General features: G+C 45.0%; 1 protein-coding gene and 1 long non-coding RNA gene across 5 annotated transcripts in view; one reads left to right on the top strand and one right to left on the bottom strand.

The window, feature by feature from the left end:
- Positions 1-8678, bottom strand: part of LOC110016927 — a 38721-nt gene extending 30043 nt beyond the window's left edge. For 2 of the 3 annotated variants that reach the window (XR_002292242.1, XR_002292243.1), the window contains exons 1-3: positions 8543-8678; positions 8219-8441; positions 7509-7597 (exon numbers count right to left, since the gene is read on the bottom strand). This is a non-coding gene — a long non-coding RNA (uncharacterized LOC110016927). The remainder of the gene's footprint in view (positions 1-7508; positions 7598-8218; positions 8442-8542) is intronic. The other variant, XR_002292245.1, reaches the window with a different exon arrangement.
- Positions 8679-8983: 305 nt separating this feature from the next.
- LOC101162075 (EMILIN-2) overlaps positions 8984-19926 on the top strand; it is a 20044-nt gene continuing 9101 nt past the window's right edge. For both annotated transcript variants that reach the window (XM_023965198.1, XM_023965199.1), the window contains exons 1-4: positions 8984-9241; positions 9660-9785; positions 12086-12276; positions 12362-14305. In XM_023965198.1, coding sequence (XP_023820966.1) covers positions 9102-9241; positions 9660-9785; positions 12086-12276; positions 12362-14305 — 2401 coding nt within the window. In that variant the 5' untranslated portion in view covers positions 8984-9101. The remainder of the gene's footprint in view (positions 9242-9659; positions 9786-12085; positions 12277-12361; positions 14306-19926) is intronic.

The raw sequence follows: 19926 nt of genomic DNA, 5'->3' as shown, positions 1-19926 counted from the left end.
GACCCCCGGATTCCTGGGGGGACGGCGTTTGTGTGAGTGTATGCTGACCCTCAGGAAACGAAATGAAGGAGTCGCGTGGAAATGAAGCGTTTCCGGTTTCATGGAGATCGGCAATCGAGCACGCCCTGCAGGGACTGAGTCACCCTGCAGCGTGACGTCATGGAATCATGACGTCACGCTGTAAACGACGAGCACTTTTCCCTCCGTCTGCCTGAACTGTCGAGTTGAGCGCTGAAGTTTGAGCAGAAACTTCTGAGCGTGAGTCAGATGGTTTGAAAAGAACGGCGTGGCGTTGGAGCTGCAGCTCAGGGTCCTTCTTCACTCAAAGCGACAAAAGGAAAAAAAAAAAGCAAAGCCGGCTTACATCATCCGATCCAGACCTTGACTACTTCACGCTGAAACGTAGGTGTGCGACTGTCGGACAAAGAATCAACGCTAGTGTGCAATAAAAGAGAGGCTTCAATGAGGAGGAAAATTAAAAAATACTTGAGAAGAGAAAGCAGAAACTGAACTTCTCTCTGAATGAGGCCGCTCGTGAAAGGATGAAGTCAAACTCCGACAAGGCAAATGTCCTTACGGCTTTTCTTTCTGTGACAGTTCAAGGAGGATCCATGTGTCTAATTAGAAAGTTTCTTTCAAAATAAATCAGCAGAAATGCACTTTACATGCCTATTTGCTTAGAACAGCTAAAAACTTAACTAAATAAATGAAGAACTTCAATTGAAAGGTCAAGATTTCCACTAAACTTTACAGTTTGCTCCAATAATTCACCTTTAAAACAGTTTTTTGGTTTGCTATCCATCTTTTTGTAACAACCCCAGCTTCTTTTGCTATTGTTATATTTTTTATGCTACACACAAATTCTTCAAAAACTCTAATTCTGAGTAGTAAATGTAATCCCATCCTAGTTACTTTAAACTGAGATCAAACTGTTTTTTTTTTTTGTTTTATAGCAAAGGATTGAACATGTAGACTCAAAATAAAAATGTGTAAAGGAACAAACAAAGCAAAGACAAAGTCAAAACTATGTGAAAAATATCTATGAATTAAAAAAAAGTTCCAAAGATTTATCAAATTGTAACAAACATTTCAAACTACATGTGTTAATTGAACCTCATTTTTTTTTAAAAGACCCCACAAAAGTTGATTCATCAGCTGCTGTCGGATTCTTTGCATGCATGTGGCAACAGCTTCACAAGTAATATTCTACTTATTTTTATTTGGAATACCAGACAAAAAATACTAATATTCCCTGCATGGATGAATGTTTTCAGCTGCAAATTCAACCTTTCGGTGACAAAAAGAGGAGGAATAAACTGTTCTGGTTTATTTCTAATCAGAAAAATGTTGGAAAACTTGACGTTAACACAAAAGGATGGATGTACAGTGAAAGATGAAAAGCGCTCCCACCGTCACCCCAAAGATCTACAAATACTTCCTTTGTGTTGTTTTGCTGAAACACGTTAACATCTTCTGTCATTTCCCTCTCGGAGCTTTGTGTGGCGGAGGCCTCACAGGTAACAGGTATGATGAGGGGAGAACTTTCAGCACTCGCTGACATCATCCGTCCGCCGTGACATGTCAGTGAGGCGTGCCGGAGCGCATCTCACGCTCAGGGCAGGAAGCGGACAGACTCCTGTTGACGAGCAGCCGCCGACCATCAGCCTGACGCTGAGGGAGCTCAGCTGAGCTGCTTAGCTGAGACGGCAGCACAAAGCAGCCGGATAATCCTGTTCCTCTGAGTGGATTCTGCTCTGCCTGAATGTCAAGTGACAGAAGTGACTGGAACTTTTCTCTGAACACACACCTCCTGCTTTCACTTGTCACAGTCGAGGCCATAAGGGGGTTGAGTTTGGATTCAAGCATCAATAATTGTGAGTGGATTTGTCTCCGTTTGATTAAATGTTGTTTGATTTTTCATGCTTTTGTTTTGAAACCACTTTTTGTTTCCTTACGAAACACAGATTTCACAAAAATGTTGTTTTAAGCTGAACAAAAGTGGAACTTTGATACAGGATCAAATGAAGTGAACAAAAACCCAGATAAAAAAAAAACATGGAAAAAACATGTGAAAGTAGACATTGTAAACTAGAAAAAAATAGTTAAAATAGTTTTAAAATGTATTACACATTTTTAAAAATCCAGAAAATTTGAATTAAAAAATACTAAAAACCTAGATTGAAAAGTTTCTTTGTAGCTGCTGTTGTTGACGTTTTGTTTTCATAGTTGACCATTGACTGTACAAGAAGTGGACTGAGTGACTCCTCCCCTCTGGCGTTCCAAACAGGAAGTGGCTCCAAGAACCTACAATGCCATGGACATCTATAGAGAAAGAAACGCAGTCATTCTATTGGTCAGAACAACCGTTCTGGATCTGATACCCTTTTTTCTTTTTTTTACATTTTCTTGATAATATTCTTCTTTTTTCATGGTTTTTTTCCCTGTAGTTCAAGTAATAAGATTGTAAACTGACCAATCAGATGCCTCAATAAAGGTGGGTGGAGCCTGCTTTCCCCCTACGTCCAATGTGATGTCAATCAAAATGTCTGATTGACATCATGTGGTAGGGGTGTGGCATTCCAAACTAAACCACTGCTAGCATCTGGCTAGCAACATCTGGCTCCAATATGGCGGCGTCCACATCACACATAAACACACGAACAATGGCGACTGAAATGACCTCATTTGGTTGGAGCTGGAAGTAAACTAATTTCCGTGGATGACGTCCCGCTCGCTCTGTCCAGTTATCAGATACAGTCAATGGTGTTGACCCTGATTTATGCGGGGGTGGAGCTTTAAGCCTATTGGCTTCTGGGAGATGATTGACATCAGCTGACAAAGGCTTTGGTGACATCATTTCCTCTCTGTTGATGGCACTCCCTATGTCATCCCTCTCCCAAGGTGTGCCTCATGTCTACTTACGTACATTTATTGTACAATTAATAATAATAATAATAATAATAATAATAAAGACAAAGCAATCAATAGATTCAATAAATGAGTGTACTTTTACAAGTGTAATGCTGGTCTGTTGGTGTCATTAGACTTCCATCTGTTCTTTAAAAATGATGTTTAAGGTCACATTTAAAAAAAAAGTGAAGTTTAAGGTTTAAAATGCCTAAAATCTAATAACAGAGATTTGATCAAAACAGATTTAGTTGTCAAGTTGAATGTATTGGGACTGATTTACTTGTGGCCCTAGTGGCTTCATAGTGAACTGCACCCAGTCCACTCTAGTTTTACTTTAGTTTTGAAAGGTAATTCAACCTGGAAGTTTGCTCTGAGGTCATTATGAAAAATGCCAACTGTTTAGGTGGAGAATTTCACAGGAAAGATGATCAGATCTTCCGGGGTTTCTCATGGCGGGCAATTACACTCATCAAACACAGGTGTGAGTCATTAGGTGGTGGCTAATTTGCATGTGGCGCTCTCCCAGCCACTAATTATTATGTTTATATCATTTTCACTAAGTCTCATCAGCAAAATCACAGCATCTTTGTTATTAGCAAGGATAAATGAGGTGTCACCCCATTTCTTGATCGCCATGATCAACAGCAGCACACAGGCTGGCTGGACAAACCCAAACACAACACCACAACACCATTCATTTAAACTCTTTTTGGGCTGGAAATCAACATTTTTTATCAAGAATTTCACCACTAATTTCTGCCAGCTAGATGTTTCGACGTCTGACTTTGATCAAGACATCGCTGATAAAGCTCGGTGAGAGTAAAAATATATGGAATTTATCATTTCCTTTCAATAGCCCGGCAGTTAATTCGCAAATTGCCATTCATTAATTTAATTACACGCCGGCCAAATAGGCGCATCTCATTTCAGCTGCCCTCGGCGGTCCTTAATATAGCTGCTGGGAGTCTCGTGGATTCAGCTCATCTGTTGAATCCGGTCTGGAGTCTCTGACAGAGACCTCTCTCCCGACCTAATCTCACCTCATTAACATTTTAGGTGACGAGTATGTCAATTAACAATTCATGAGCCTGGCTTATAGCTATATTAACATTTTACAACCCATAAATCACCTCCCCTAATCTGCAGTGCCTGCCTGTGTGCACACACCCCTCTTTATGGGCAGACGGGGGCCGTTGGGCTATGGATGCACTTTTTGCAAACGGCAGAAACCCGTTTTCCCAAAAGTCCCGGTACTGGTTTCTGTTTTTCCACATCACGCCACGGCCACGAATGAACGACTACCTCACGTATGTTTCCATCAGTCTTTGCGTCATCCCTCTGGACCCGGCGTGAAAATGCTGTTGAGTTCATTTCAGGTCCTGACAGGTATGAGCTGGATTTGAACCATCAGTCCAACACTCTGTACGCCCCCCACAGCAGAAATGACATAACACAAATAAAGACGTGACCACGGTGTAAAGCTCGGAACTCCAGCTCTGTTTCAGAGCCACTCAAGCCGTAGTCACATGCACCCAAACAAGGAGGGTCGATCTGCACCCGTTCAGCGGCTTTTTGGGTTGTCCAAGTTGTAGAGAGGACATCGTCAAAGGAGTGCAGGTGTGTCTGCATGTAAACGCTGCACACACGGGGTGTGCATGTGGTATGTAGATGCCCGAAGGCGCACAAACTACACTCTGATTGTCGAATTTCCTCATTTCGGACAATCCGGCTGCAGCTAGGAGCGCGCACGTATCACGTGAACTGCACTAAGTGGCTGCTGGTTCAGTCTGCATGGTTTGTGGGATGAATATGATGAAAAATCTGCCTGTGTCTCATCTACGTCCCCCCCACTCACCCTTACATGTTGTATACGTGTTCACTACAACCTGTCACCTGCAGAAAGATTCAGATTCTCTGAGCGGTCTATGACCTACCTTACATATTTGGTAAGGGTCACCTCTGTGACCCGCACAGGTTTGACCCTTTTCTCACCAGCAGACAGCGCGTTCCGACCCATAAGAGCAGCTAAAACTTACATTTTTACCGGTATGAATCACCAAAGACTTTCTTCTTTTGGTCTCAAAGTTTTTTTTATTACTTTCCTATGATAATTCAGTTCCTATTGAATTCTATGGATTCTTTTTACTTTACAATTACCTTTACAAAGCCCATTGAGACGACTGTTGTTGTGATTTTGGGCTATAGAAATAAAATTGAATAGAATGGAATTATTTCATCATTATTATTATTAGTTGTTGTAAGCATCTTGTGTTGATGTGCTGATATAACATCATTTTCCTCTGCCTGACTTGTTTTATTTTGAAATATCTTGTAAGTTGAGTTGAACAATAAACAATAGACAAATAATGTGCTTTAAATCTGTGATATCAAAAATAATTTAAAATATGGAGAAATCTTGCAGAATTGATTTCAGGTTAAACACTAATCCTAAACACAAACTCTACAAAATAAAAGTCATCATTTCCCTTTTTTGCTGGTTAATCACTTTAATTCTCTAAACTGCATTAACCGCACATTTTAGTCTCATGAGTGTTGCATCTCTTGGTGTTTGTTTGTTCCTCACACTGTGACAGATACACAACTTGAGGTCAACCGTCTAACCCCAGGACCCTGGCAGATTGTTGAGGCCTGCGACTTAACATCCAATTTCCCAACAAGCAGATAACCTCTCCACCTGCAGAGCTGCAGCACGGCCGTCCTTCCCGACGTGTCAGTCAGGCGGCCGGGATGCCCCTCACAACCGTAGACGGACATGCTGACACACGGGCTCCGCTCTTTCACCTTTACAGATGCAATTCCAAGTTTTGAAACACATTTCTCACAAGCTGTTGTGCAAAAGTCAGACAGCAGATGTGTCACTGTGTGCTGCAGGAAGGCAGCTCAGAAAATTCTTCTCACTGTTGGACAGGCTGTGTTTTTGTGGCCTTGATGCTTGGAAATATGTCTTTGGACAAAATGTCCCCAGTGTTTATATGACAAATAAACGCAATCTCGATGCGTTTCAGAAGTTGCTCTACAAACTGTTGATTAAAGCTGCAAGCAGCGCTGACTGGACAGCAGGCACCCCCCTTTTAAACTGCCCCCACTGGTTGAGCGGCTGCTACACCCCCCTCACTCTACCCCTTCTACTTGTACTCCAGTCACACTGGAGTATGCGAAAAAAACATCTGTGCATCACTCTAAAGCATAAGTCACATTGAGTATAAATCGTACTACAGTCTATGCTGCATCAGACTATAAGTCGCAGAAACCAGAAAATGCATACGAAAGAAAAGAAAACCCCAAAGTCGCACTTGAAGAGCTCTACAAAAGCACAGGTAAACATAATTCCGTGTCTGGGTTCATGATATCCTCTTTTTTTTAACGGTGATCTTTACCTTCTCCTGCAGGGGCTGCGGTTTAATAAAAGCCACTTTCAGCAAAGCAATATTAGTTTTTCTTTCAATCACATATTAGTCGCTCATCTGGGCAAACTCTGCAAAACAAAAACTGTGACTTATACTCTGAAAATGTGGTAATCTTTGCTATCTGCCCCACTCAAGGTACTCCACCCTTCGTGGGCAAAGATCAAAGTTGCATCTTCATCGTGACAGAGCTGAGCCGAAAGGAAACCAGAAGAAGCTGCTTCTGTTTCTACTCTGTGAGGGATCCTCCCCAGGCCCTAAAAAAAACCCCCAGCTTCATTTCCAATCAGTCTATCAAATCCTGAAAAAGGTGGAAAACAGGAAATCGGTTAGAGGAGGCGAGGTGCAGAAACGTTCCTTGGATTTATGGGTAAAAGCTTTCCTCCTTAATGAAATACACGGGCTGGTATTTTCTCCCAGTCATGACTCATCGAGCTTCCTGCTCCCCGTGAATGTCAGAGCTTACATGAAGTTAACAACTATTTTTAACTGGAGCCGAACGCACCAGCGCCTGACACTGTCATCGTGGAAATAAAGGAGGAACTCACTAATGGGGCCGTGAGAAAATAAATTAGCACTTTTGACAGGAGGCTGTAAATGTTAATTGGGACCAGATACAAAAAAAAACCAGAAATAAAATACAGCAAGTGGTAATTTAACTGAATGGATCAAAAAAAAAAACCCTCTTCATGATCATCGATGAGCTGGAGAATTCCAGCAATGAGAAACTGACAAAATCCCTGGTTGAGTTGGAGCTGAAAAGCCACCGCTGTCCAACCTCAGAGCTGAAATGTCCAAATCTTCCTCCAGGACTGTGGAAGACAATTACCATGACTACAGCCTCATCCTCCTACTCTGCTGCTGTGCTGCCCTCTTCTGGACACTTGAACAGCTAGAGAGCCTCTCTGTCATCAACTGGTGACTTTTGAGTTTCAAATTAAAAGTCTGTAGATAATAGATAGAAGAGGAAAATATTCGAAAACGTTGATGATTTTTAACATGTTCTTGTGGAATGATAGAGCACATATATTAAGACAATTAAGCTTAAAGGGTCTATATCCTGCTTTTCTCAAGCCTTTCAGGGTCAACTATATCCATAATATATAATCTTTGGTACACTAAACAACTGTTGTATAAATGAAATATTAGTTATTTTGAAGCTCATTTTCCTACCAGGAAGTAAGACGACTCGATCTCTGAGGCTCCGCCTTTCGCTCTTTGGGGGTACCGCCCGTTTCATGACGTCTGCCTCGGCAGCGTAGCTGCGTTTCACCCAAGAAGAAAACAAGCAACATCAGAACTTTTGCAAAGCTAGATGTGCATATTGTGGACAGCAAATGACAGCGTTCAGCAGACCACCGCTAAAAAGTGGGCGTGTCTGTTACTTTGTGATGTCACAATGTGAGGACCCACTCATTTTTGTGGATTTTAGTTTTTTTTTCTATAAATTGCACAGGAGCAGATGAAAAAATACCATTTAAAAAAAGATCGTAGGTGTGACGTAGAAAATATATTGTGTGGGGCCACAGTCTTCATGCTCCGCCCCTTTCTGATGCCTCCACTTGCAAACAGATCCATGAACGTCTTTGTTTTCCGGGTCCGAGTTGGAATCTGGATCAGAACTGGACGGATGGAGAGCTCCGATATTCCTGGCATTTTGGTTTTTTTTGCTCTCGGCGCTCTCAGCAACAGCTAGGGGTTATTCCCAGCTAAAATTTTAATGAAGTCCCACCGCTCTGCAGAAACTATGTCTTAACGACGACAGGTTTTCTAAAATTTTGGCTAAAAACGGCATGATCGTAGATAAAAGACCACCGGGAAGGCTCTAAAGACGATGGGAAGAGCTGATGGTGTGGACAGCATTACTGAGGTATTAACTGTACCTGCCAAGCCAGTCGGCGTCAGCTCCTTGACAGAGTTGCTGCTGACTGATGAAACAGCACAGCGTTATTCTTAGAGCCTGATCTGACAGCAGGTCAAAGCTTTATCTGCTGTAAAAGGTTTCCTGGGTGAGAATGGATTTCGTGCCTTCGCGCAGCTCTCCGGCATCCCTCTGAATCCTCCGTGCTCTTCATTTATCTCTCCTGCAGTCGCCGCCTGATGGATCTGTCAGATCATGATGAGACATCTCAATAATCTCTGCTCTGAAGAAACAGGCAAACCGCTTCAGGTCATCTCACTGAAATCATTTCACATCCCTGCCTCACCTGTGTTTGTGCAGGAGCTCCTCTGAATGTCTGCCTGAAGAGCTGCAGAGCTCAAGCTCCACTGGGGTTTCAATTCTTGCAGTTAAGAAATCAGCAAATTGCTCAGTTGAGCAGAAACGTTGAGGGTTTGCTGTGTTTTCCCTGAACAGGCCTGGCAGCGGGGCAGCCTGCATGCAAATGAGGCGCTGCTGCCCCCCTGCATGCACAAGACTCATTCAGAGGAGATTAGGCCGCTTTTCATCGGTGGGGGGTGACTTATTGGTTGATGAATGACTGGATATGTAAATAAATTAATCCCCACGTGTTTGAAATCCCTTTAAAACCTCCGTTTTTCTAAGAAACGCTGTAAAAAGTGGGAGCAGCAGTTCGGGAGGAGGGTGTGGGCCCCGGACGTCACTCCAAGGGAGTTGCAGGGAAAGCGGACTTCCCCAAAGTTGACTTGTGGTGGAGTTGGGTCAGTCACGGAGGCGATGCGCTCCTGGCGTCCGGACGTAGCGAACCAGCCGGAACTTTCTCCGTTTCTGCCCTAGAAAAGCGCGCGTCGCGGCGTTGGTTCGGGATGAGGCGCCTGGGCGCAAGGATGAGCGACTGCGGGACGCTTTTCACGCTCCTCCTGAACCTCCAGCTGGCTCACGCGCTGTCCTCCTCCTCCACTCCGGGTTCCGCGCACAGCGGGCCCCTCCACAGACACAGGAATAGGTACGTTTGCGGGGTGGGGGGACTGAATCTTTTAAGGCTGTTTTCTGGACTACGGGGGGATTTTTTCCCCTGCGCGCTTTTGTGGCGCAGCCGCCAACAAAAGCGTTCCAAACTTCGCCCACAGTGACCCCCCTCCCGGGTCTGCGAAGAGTCGAGGAGACTCTGCAGACGCCTGTCAGGCCATATTGGTCCCGGGGTTTTCAAGTGCTGGTGGGGCTGATAAGATTCAGAAAGTGCCCGGCCTGTTTGTGATGAGAGTTTTCAGGAGCCGCCTGGAAGAATGTGGAGAAAGGAGGCGGCCTCTGCGCACGTGGAACTCATTATGATACCTTTCTCCAGCTGTTTCCGGTGGCAGCGCGGTGTGGGGCTCAAGCAGCCTCAGTATTCTTCTTGTTGATGTGTGCCCCCCCCCCTTCAGGAACTGGTGCGCATATGTGGTGCAGAGGAACGTGAGCTGCGTCGTGCAGGGGAGTGCCGAGCGCCTGCAAGAGCCCGTGCTGGCCCCCTGCCCGCCCTACCAGCCCCACTGCCAGCAACAAGTGACGTGAGCATCCGGGTAGCGTGCATGGGGGGGGCTCTTTATTAGATGCAGTTGATCCAAAATGTGTTGGGAGTGGGCACACACATTGTCAGTGGGTTAAAGTTGGCAAAACGGACAAACGTGCAGCAATAAAGCAGAACCAGAACTCACGCACTTCAGTTACACAATGTTTATAGCAGTAAAACCCAAACAACACAACATGTGTGGGACTACCTGCACTATTACAAACTGGAACTAGACAGAAAAATCTATTTTTTTTTCTCCCAGTTATGTGAGGAATGCATTGAACTGGTCAGTGATTAACCTACAGTTCATCATCTCCTGATAAGAGCGGCGAGAATCAATCAATCCTTCCATCAAGTGTTCACTTTCACTGATTATCAGAGTTTTTGTGAAACTTACTGTACAGGTTAGTAGTTCATCTGCAAAAAACACCTAAGGTATTTGATGTATCTACAATATTTACGATTTTTGCAGCAATTCAATCAACTCATTTTTTAAATTCATGATTATACAAATTATAGAAACGTTATCAAAATCTTTTTGAAACTTTTACAATATTCAAAACCGTTTTGTCCCACTGAAATTCAAATAGTATTCATCACATCTATATGCGTTCATAGTACAATACGTAGTGAAATGTATTGTACGACTGTCCATCAGAGTACAAGGCCTAAAGTGGGCGTAAGAACAGTAAGTATTAAAAAAAAATAATAAAAGATGTTCACCTGTCTGCATGTCCCTTCAGGAGCTGCCATAGAGAATTAGCTTTCACGGGTTCACAGCTGGTTTTTACGGCATATGCCCCTCCTGACACGACCCTGTGTCCGGGCTGGGGACTTGGGTCTTGCCCACGGAAAGTTTATATAAACAGTACATTTCAATGCAATGCATAATATAACCTACTATAGCAATGACAGTGTTGAGGTCACAAAGTATCCGTGTGCTGCAAAGTGTTGAAAGTGTCCTTACTGTGTAACACAGTCAATCATTGCTGAATTTGACACATGTCCGCAGATCGTAGTGAACACTTAAACAACACCCAAGGGTGAGTAGGATGAAGTAGGCGAGATGTAGGCGTGTCATACTGTTAGTGCTGTTCACGTGACACGTGCGCATTCCTCGCTGCAGACTGACTGCTAGAAATGAGATAAGACAATCAGAGTGTAGTTTGTGTGGATGTCCTACAGGCGTCCTACGGGCACTTATGTATCACGTGCGCACCTTGTGCATGCAGCATTTGTGCTCGGTTAGTAGAGCGTGGCGTTAGGACGCCGTGGAAGTGCGTGGTACTTCATGATCCACACGCACGACAACGGTACGTTCCATTTTCATGACAACTTTTGAGGTGGCCGTACAAACCTCAAGGGAAATGTGAGACACTCCTGTGCTCCCCTGAAGATCAGCCGCTCCTCAGGCCGAACAACCCAAAAACCCGCAGCACCTGAACGGGTCAACCCCTGTCCAGGTGCACGTGACTGAGGCATGAGAACTGACATCATTCTTTGGTTTCATCTCCATCCAAGTCCTTTATTTGGAGAGACATGTCTACATTAGGGACTGTGATGGACTGGGGAGCTATCCAACGGGAACCCAGTGGTGGATTCTAGCACCACCTGGAAGGACTTAGCAGCTTCAGAAGATCAATAGAATGATTATTAGGTTTGATGGAGCCTTCATTCTGAGCCTTTTGACCATGAAATCATTGAAGGAAGTGACAGTAAAAAAGAAGAATGTGCACCAGTAAATTCTAATTTAGAATCTCTTTTACCACCTGAAGACATCTTGCTTCATGATTATCGTTTGTAGACAGTTGTGACACCAACAAACCAGCGTGAGCTGGTTTGTTGGTGTCACAACTGTCTACAAACGATGTTGTTGTAAAATGTCCTCCAGGAAACTGTAAAGTTTCTGTTCAGAACAAGAGATGCTGGGTGTGCAAACACAGACTCACACCTGTGAGGAAGGCCAAACTCTTTAGTTTAAATCAAGTTTGACAACTCAGAACTTTCAGTTTGCTTTTTTCTGCGTTAACTACACCTGTCTCTCAACCACATGTTAAGGCATCAGCTTTCCAGATGTTCCGCATGAGCCGACCTCTGCCTTCAGGGAAGTGACATCATGCATTGTTTTACTGGAAAAACTGTTTTAGGCAGGAGAACTGGGAAAGGATGGAAACACAAGACAAGACCAACCAAAGAAAACACAAACTGTTGCAGAGTTGGATTAGTTGTTTTTTTTTTTAGAAGGAGGATTTTGTAAATGTTAAGGATTCAAATCTAAAAGGGTTTTGTCTGTTGCAGATACACAACCCGCTTTCGACCCACATACAAGATCGGCTACAAGGCGATCACAGAGTTAGAGTGGAGGTGCTGTCCCGGCCACACAGGTCCGGACTGCAAGGATGCAAAGCCGACACAAGACCGCAGAACGGCGCAGGGAGCGCAGTCCTACCGACCACCAAATCCTGGATACTCAACCAGACACACACAACGTAAGAACCCTCTTAGCTCTGCCTAATTCCAGCTGAAAGACTCATTTCTATGGTTTTTTGCTTAAATGAAATCGGTTGATTCCAGGGGCCGAGCGGAGGGAAACCGCTCACCACGAGGTGCAGCATGGAGCCACAGACAAGACCCGTTTCCTGGAGGGGGAAGTTCAGCGTCTGTCTCAGACGGTCTTGGATCTCCAGTCCACCTTGACGGGGTTGACCGCCAGCCTTCGCTCTGACCTGCAGGACGATACCAGGAAAATGCTGGCGAAGCTTCTGAACGACATGAGACCCCCGCAGAGCGCCAACGCCGCCGGCGCAGAGGAGACCCCAGCTGTGCTTGACGGGCATCAAACTGCGAGAGGGGGTAATACCGAGGAGAGGGTCCTGGAAAAAATAGTAGCTCGTTTGGATGACATGAATAATTCACTGAAAAGTAAGGAGGATGCCTTAGAAGACCTGAGAGGAATCACAACAAGTCACGAAGGGCAGATCCGCGTCCTCATGGACGCGTCTCAGTCCCAGACTCCAGTCATACCAGAGTTTGATGTCATCCAAACCTACGTTGATGGAAAACTTGAGAAGCTGAAGGCGGAGCTGAGCCAAACTATGAAGGAGGAGGTGGCCAAACTGCAAGGCTCATGCAACGACAAGATCCAAATCGTCCAGAAGACCTGCAATGAAGGCCGGGACCAAGTCTCTGCCAGGCTGACCAAGCTGGTGGAAACCACCGAGGCTGATCTGAGAAAAGACATCAGAGCGCTGCGTCTGCACATGGCTGCTGCCGACGGACCCGTCCAAACGCAGAGGCTCGCCGACCCGCCCCAAGAGGAGGGGGAGGGCCGCGGTGACCACAAAGACTTGTGGCGTGAGATCGACCGCATCGCAGAGGCACACCGAATCCTAAACGTCCGCGTCGACAATGAACTGGGTCACCTGTCCAGGCTGCAGGAAGTTCACGACTTCGGCCTCCTGGTGGAGGAGCTGGAGGCGCGCATCAACGTCACAGAACAAAACGCAGAGACCCACTGCTTCTACATAGAAGACAAGCTAACCAAAACGATTTCAGACGAAGTTTCAGAGCTTCGACAGCTTCTGAATGAAAGACTGAAGAACTTGGAGGACAGGTCCTTCACCACGGTGGAAGACGTGGACAAGAACTCCTTCCCAGGGACGATTAAGGACTCCGTAACTGCCCTGGAGACAGAAGTCAGCAAAAACAAGGCCCTTATTGATGGTCTGGGAGAAAAGGTTAATGCCTTTAGGGATGTATGCTCTGCTGGATGTTCAGGAGTCAAAGTGAGGGAGGGGGGATCTGTGCTCTCACCTGAACCTGAAGGCAACGTTTCGGAGGACCTGAGACGGCACAGAAATGAGCTGGATGTTCTGAGCACAAACGTACGTTCAAACACGGACAAGCTCAAGCAGCTGGAGGAGTTTGTTGGGAGGGGGGCAGTAGGAACCGCGAGGCACATGAAGATGATGGAGGATTTCCAGAAGGGGCAGATAAACCTCCAGAATAACATGCTCAGCCTGGCCGGCACTGTGAAGAGATTGGGCGACTCGCAGGCGAATTATGACCGGGACATTCACAGGATCAACTCAACATGCTGCCATGAAGCGCCGAGGGGTCCTGGCGGACGAACGCAAACCCTGTGGGGTCCAGCTGACACCAGCAGCCCCCAGGTGACCGAGCTGAGGAACAAACTGGACACTTTGAGGCTGGAGATGTCATCCCAGCTGATGCACAGCAGGCTGAACGCACAGGGTTTGTCGGCCCTGGACCAACGAGTATCCGAGCTGGAAAACATGTGCGGGAAGCTGGACGGGGTCGCCGATAACGTCAGGAATCTGAAAGAAGGGCTGGGGAGGCACGTGGTGGATCTCCAGCACCGTGTCTACAGGGTGAATGCCACCTGCGGGAGTCACGGCGCCAACATCGCCTACCTGCAGAACGCTTTGCACAAGCTCCAGGCGCAGCTGTCCAACATGCCCAAGGACGTCCTGAGGGACGTGGCCGCCAAAGAGCCAGGTGAGTGGACGCTTTGACCAGATACGGTTTCAGGAGATTTCTAACCTTTTTCAGGAAGTCAAACTCATTAACCATAACGGAGAACTGGAGCGAGCACGGTGTGACGCCATCCGTAGAAAAACGTTTACCTCTGCCTCCAACCTAAAGTCAACGTTGGACATGAGGGCCAGTAGGCTCCACCTACTTTTCTTGAGGCCAGTTTATAGCTTGAATACCTGGCACTAAATAAAAGAATGTGAAAAATATTAAGATGATCAAAAACATAATTTAAAAAAAAGTATCAGGACAAGAATGGTTCTGCTGACCAATAGAATGAGTAACAGTTTATGTCTCCAGAAAAGTCTATGGGAAGAGGGTACTTTCTGTTTGGAACGCCAAGGGGGAGGGGCCACTCAGTCCAGTTTTATCTTACAGTCAAACTACAGTAAAAACATTTTCTGATGCTGGTTTTTTTACACTTTCCAGATAGAGATCATTTGAATTCCAACCAATCATGACAACAACAGTATTTTGCATTGAACAGTCAAGTGCACCGCTGTGTTTTGTAGAAATCTCACCCGAGGAGCTGTTGCCATAGTGACAGCTCTTCGGGTGAAGCCTCCTCTAAGAAACAAAGGCTGAGATTCGTGTCCAACCTCCTGGCGGGGTGAGGACTGTGACGGTGGTGGTGCTCTTCGGCTGGGACCGGCGTGAAGAGAAGCTCCACCCTCTGCCGGGATGACCTTTATGACCTGCATCTCCGTGATGTCACAGGGACGTTCTTAGACCTTTGGAGACGTAAAAGTTTGAGTAAAAATGAAAATGTTTTCCTTGCCTGCTTCCACTGAAACGGGTTCATGGAATGCGATTAGGATCTGTGTAAACAGAAACTTTTCCGGGAGATAACCCGTCATGTAATGCCCTCCATTTCCTCGCCTTAATTGGAGGAAAGGATTAGATCCTGTGAGTGTCTCGGGGTATTTCCCATGGTGGGAGGACACGAGCAGCTTCTCCCTGTACTGGCCTTCACCGTGTCATTCAATATGCATGGAGGCCCTCACTCAGAGCTACGCCGCCCTGAGAGTTCTCCAGAACCGCTATAAACAAAGATCGGGTCAATAGGAGTTGACATTTTTACACAATCCCTCCACTTTTAGATGGTTGGTGTGTCATTGGTTCGTCCGTTCCCCCTATCGTAATGAAGCTGCGAGGCCTTCTTTGTTTCACCGAGAAATTCTTTTTTTTGTTACCACACAAAGTACACACAAACACCTACACACACACACACACACACACACAGACAGCCTCTCAGAGATTCCCGGGGGCTGACCTCACCCTGATACGAGAAGTCTGCTCCTCATTACGCTGGAGGCGGTCTCAGCAGAGAAGTGGGGCTCCGCACCCCGAACCAGATGCTTCATAGCTCGAGCTGTGATGTCACCAGAGGCCCCCATCGCCGGTCCTCCCTTTCTTACACAACCAAACACCACCGTACTGAGCGGAAAAAGGTCCAACGCCTTCATGGCTGTAAATCAGAAGGGAAGCATGGAAATATTTGATTAAAACACGAGTTTTTGCTTCAGAAATGACCCGATGACCCACGATTCTTCTTTGTTACTAAACCTTTGAGACGACCCCCCCCCCACCACCACCTCTTACTGAAAAGCTCACCAAAACAAGCACATCCCTAGAACCCGGTAAAATAGGAATTTTGGGCAAAGTGAACAACCCCTCCCGAAAAAATGATGACATCACAGCAAAATCTCTTATGGGGCTCCGAGGATCTGGGATATCCAATGGAGGTTTTGAAACTATTATGGGATGGCCACTGGACTTACGGCATGACAGACATTTTTCTTTGGCAAACTGTCCGATTTGTTGATTTTTCACATTTTTTACAATATGTGGGGGGGATTAAGTTTCGTGGACCTTTGACCTCCTGGGGATTTGCCTCCAAAGTCCTTGAGATTCGTTGGGAAGCTACGTGGGGAAAAAGGGTTGGTTTCAAATTTTGTCGATTTTAAACGGCGTGAGATCACAAATGTGGCGTTTCCCAATTTTTTACTGGAATGTTTTGAAAATGTAGTACAGGAATTGTTGGCTCAAGCTGAACAAACCAACATGAACACATTTGGAATGTGGTTTCTGGCTGTGCTGGTTAACAGAAACCTCCGTTGCTAAGGAAATCCAAAAATTTACTTTTGCAGATTTTTTTTTAGAAACGGCCGACCTGTTCGTCACCCCCACACGACCAACAAATAAAATGGTTGCTATGTATGTAAAACAAAGATAAACGCTGCCATTAAAATATCTATTTGCAGCTTTACTATTAAATTTGACGCAGTTGTTTCGATATGACTGGAACTTTTCTGGCTTTTGAAGTCATTTTTCAAGTTAAAAACAAGTAACTTCAACAGCAGAGGCGGCCTTCAAAAGCCAAAGTACTTTTCAAGATTTTCAATAAACATTTTCAGTAATTACAACCAGCTTTACAATTAATTTATGTCTTAATCCGTCCAATTCCAGTGTTTCCTTTGGCTGCAGCTGTCAAACCTACAGATGACGCCACCAAGTTTCACCTTTTCGTTTAATACATAACTCCGCTCCAACCGTTAACAGCTGCGATATCGGGAAGGTTAACTAATAGCAAATTTGCTCAGATGTTTCTAAACATAATTCTCTGTAATAGTCTAGTGTTAATGAAATGTCATTTCTGCAGCAATGATGTGTGAATTCGTGCAGAGCTGATAGAATTCTGCTGTTTTTAGAACGTGGGTTATTTAAAGGATGGAGCTGAGCAGAATAACAAAGAAAAGGAAGGTTTGTAAAGTAAAAATGTGTCGTTTTAATGCAGATCTTTATAGCAGAAATGTTGAATTTGTTTAGTGAAAGTATTGGCAGCATTTGACCTCAATTTCTTTAGTCGTTTGGGTTCACGTCTGGTTTTGGTTGAAGACATTTGAGGTTTTGACATTTTCGCCACAGTCGTCGCTGGTGACGAGACTTTCAGAGTCCCACAAAAGTGGTTTAACGTTTGGACTTAAGCCAGAGCGTTTGGGTCAGCTGTGGCCCATCTTTTTTTTTTTTTCAGCTAAATTATCAGCTCCAGAATTAAACAAGGGAACTATAAGCTCTTTCCAGGTAGGTTTCTCTGCTTGGTTCATCTACAGAGAAGGACGTTGGTTTGTGGCTCAGCTTGAATTCTGTCAGCGTAGGAAAAAAAACGCTCCAAACAGAAACCCTCCCGGCTTGGTGGGTGTGGCTGGCAGTCGGCGTCGCTGTTGTCTGAGTTCATTCTCTGCTCACAGTCACACGGAGACCCCGAGGAGCCTGAGAACAGACGAGGTGTTGTAACACCCAGCTGAAAGACGAAACTGGAACGCCGTTGCCTCAACGCAACGTGACGGCTGGATAGAGCTGTGAGAGGGAAGTTGCAAAATGTTGGCGGCGGCGGCGTCCCGGCAGCAGCTGCAGCCGAGGAGCTCTGCCCAGAACAACTGTAGTGTTCGGCTCTGGCTGATTCCTCTCTGATGGGACGCGGTGTAAAGCATCTGTTTTCATTTGTTTCCGCCCAGACAGATCCGTCTCTGACGAAGGATGTGGCTGCTGAGTCTGACGGTGACTCAGCATCAGTGACTTCAAATCCTCCAAGTGCTTTTTGTTTGGGAGACGCAGAAATGCAGGAAGAGTTTCTGCTCTTTTGTAGCCGGATCTTTACCACGAGGCAACTTTGTTTGTTTGTCACACTTCCTGCACAGAGAGTATTCAAGCATTGAAGCATTAACAGAGACACGGCATAGAAATAATAACGCAGTGATCATGGAAAAGGAAATTAAAGCCACGAGCAGCGTTGTATGGCTCACAAGCACTTTTTTCAAAATGGTGGCTTTTCTGTTGGTTTTATCTCCATGGCAACCATTTTATTTTTTGGTCACCTCGGGGTACCGAACACATCTATGTAATTTTTAGACAAATCAGCAAGAGTAAATTTTTGGATTTCCTCAGCAACTTAGGTTTATTGCTAGCCACGCCCACAGTCCTAATATGGTCATATAATTTCAAGGATTCATAACAAATTTCATAAAATTCTGATAAAACGTGTCACGTTCCCGAGGTCAAAGGTTAATGAAACTTGGGAAGTGGTTGTACAGTGTAGACTTGATCTGGTGGCAGGTGTGTAAAATTTTGTGAAGATCCCATATTGTGGAAAATTGGAAAGTTTGCATGTTCTCCCCGTGCACGCGTGGGTTTTCTCTCCGGCTTCCTCCCATCATTCAAAAACATGCTTCATAGGTTCATTGCTTACTGTAAAATCGTCCATTGTGTGAGTTTGCACGGGTGTGTGATTGTTGCCCTGCAACCCGTCCAGGACGTCCTCTGCCTTCACCCACAAGTGGCCAGGATAGGCTCCAGCAGCCCCGTGACCCCGAAAGAGACAGAGCAGTTTAGAAAATGAATGAATGAATGAATGAATGAATGGGAAAATCAGCAAATTTTAGACTTTGCCATTAAACGGCAGACAAGGTGTCTGTGGGCATCCCATAATAATTTTAAAACTTCCTGTGGATATTCCGACACGTTTGCTTTGGTTTCATTTGTGGATTTTGACCTTTTTGGAGATTTTGGCCCCATTCCTTTTATTTTCTGTCCTGTCCAGCAGCTGAACAGACAGAGGTATATTTGAATAAACTCCTTCTGTAGTGTAGGCTCAACTTTTTTCATATTAATCCTATTTTTAATTGTTTTTTTTTAAGTACCGGACAGAAAAGGAAAGGAGGGAAGAAGAGAGACAGGGATGTTAGAGAGGGAGGTAGGAGGGTGATTTTAGAAGGGGGAGGGGGGTAAAATCATGAAGCCGCATAAGGCAACAAGTTGCTGGATATTTATAATTATTACAGCTAGGTTAGATGCAATGTAAACCTAGAAGGGGCGGGGCCTATCCTATCTTTTTTTTTTTTGACGTTTTCTCCCGGCCATCATTGTACTAACTAGTGCTCACTAGTTAGTACAATAAATCGCAAAATTATCATTATCGCGATATCAAGCTGTGCAATAGGCATATCGCAAAAGAGAGCGAAAATCGCAATAAATGGTTACTTTAAATGTGCTATAACAGTCTTATGTAGTATTTAGCAAATCAAATAAATCAATTTATGGATGAAGCCTTTTATGTTAGATGCTCCTCTCCCATGTAAAATAGTTTCATTTGGAGTATAATTTTAGTTATGTTGACTCTTATTTAAATTAAACTGCAGTGAAATGGAAATGAGGATTTTTGGTTCTTCTGCTATTTGTTCCTGTATAGCAAGATATAGCGTCATCGCAATATTGATCACTAATACCACATATCCCGAGTTTTCCTTATGCTGTGCAGCCCTAGCGCTCACCAATGACGGTCTTGTTAGTTTTTTTTTTTTTTTTTACGTCGATTTTATTGTTAGTTTTTCTTCTATGTCCCTTTAGGGGCTCCGTAGGTGTTTGGACCACATAGTAACTGATCAGCTTCGTCGTTCTGACTTTATCCGTTTGTGAACCCATTCCGGCTCGTTCCCGGGGTCCTCTCCTTCCTTTCATCTCCTCGATTCCTCTCCGCACACTTTTCACCTCCAATTTGTCCTTCTGGGAATGAGAGAGAGCTTCTC

Source organism: Oryzias latipes, chromosome 17, assembly GCF_002234675.1.
Source record: "Oryzias latipes chromosome 17, ASM223467v1".
Classification (NCBI taxonomy): Eukaryota; Metazoa; Chordata; class Actinopteri; order Beloniformes; family Adrianichthyidae; genus Oryzias; species Oryzias latipes.
This window is presented reverse-complemented; position numbering and strand designations above follow the sequence as displayed.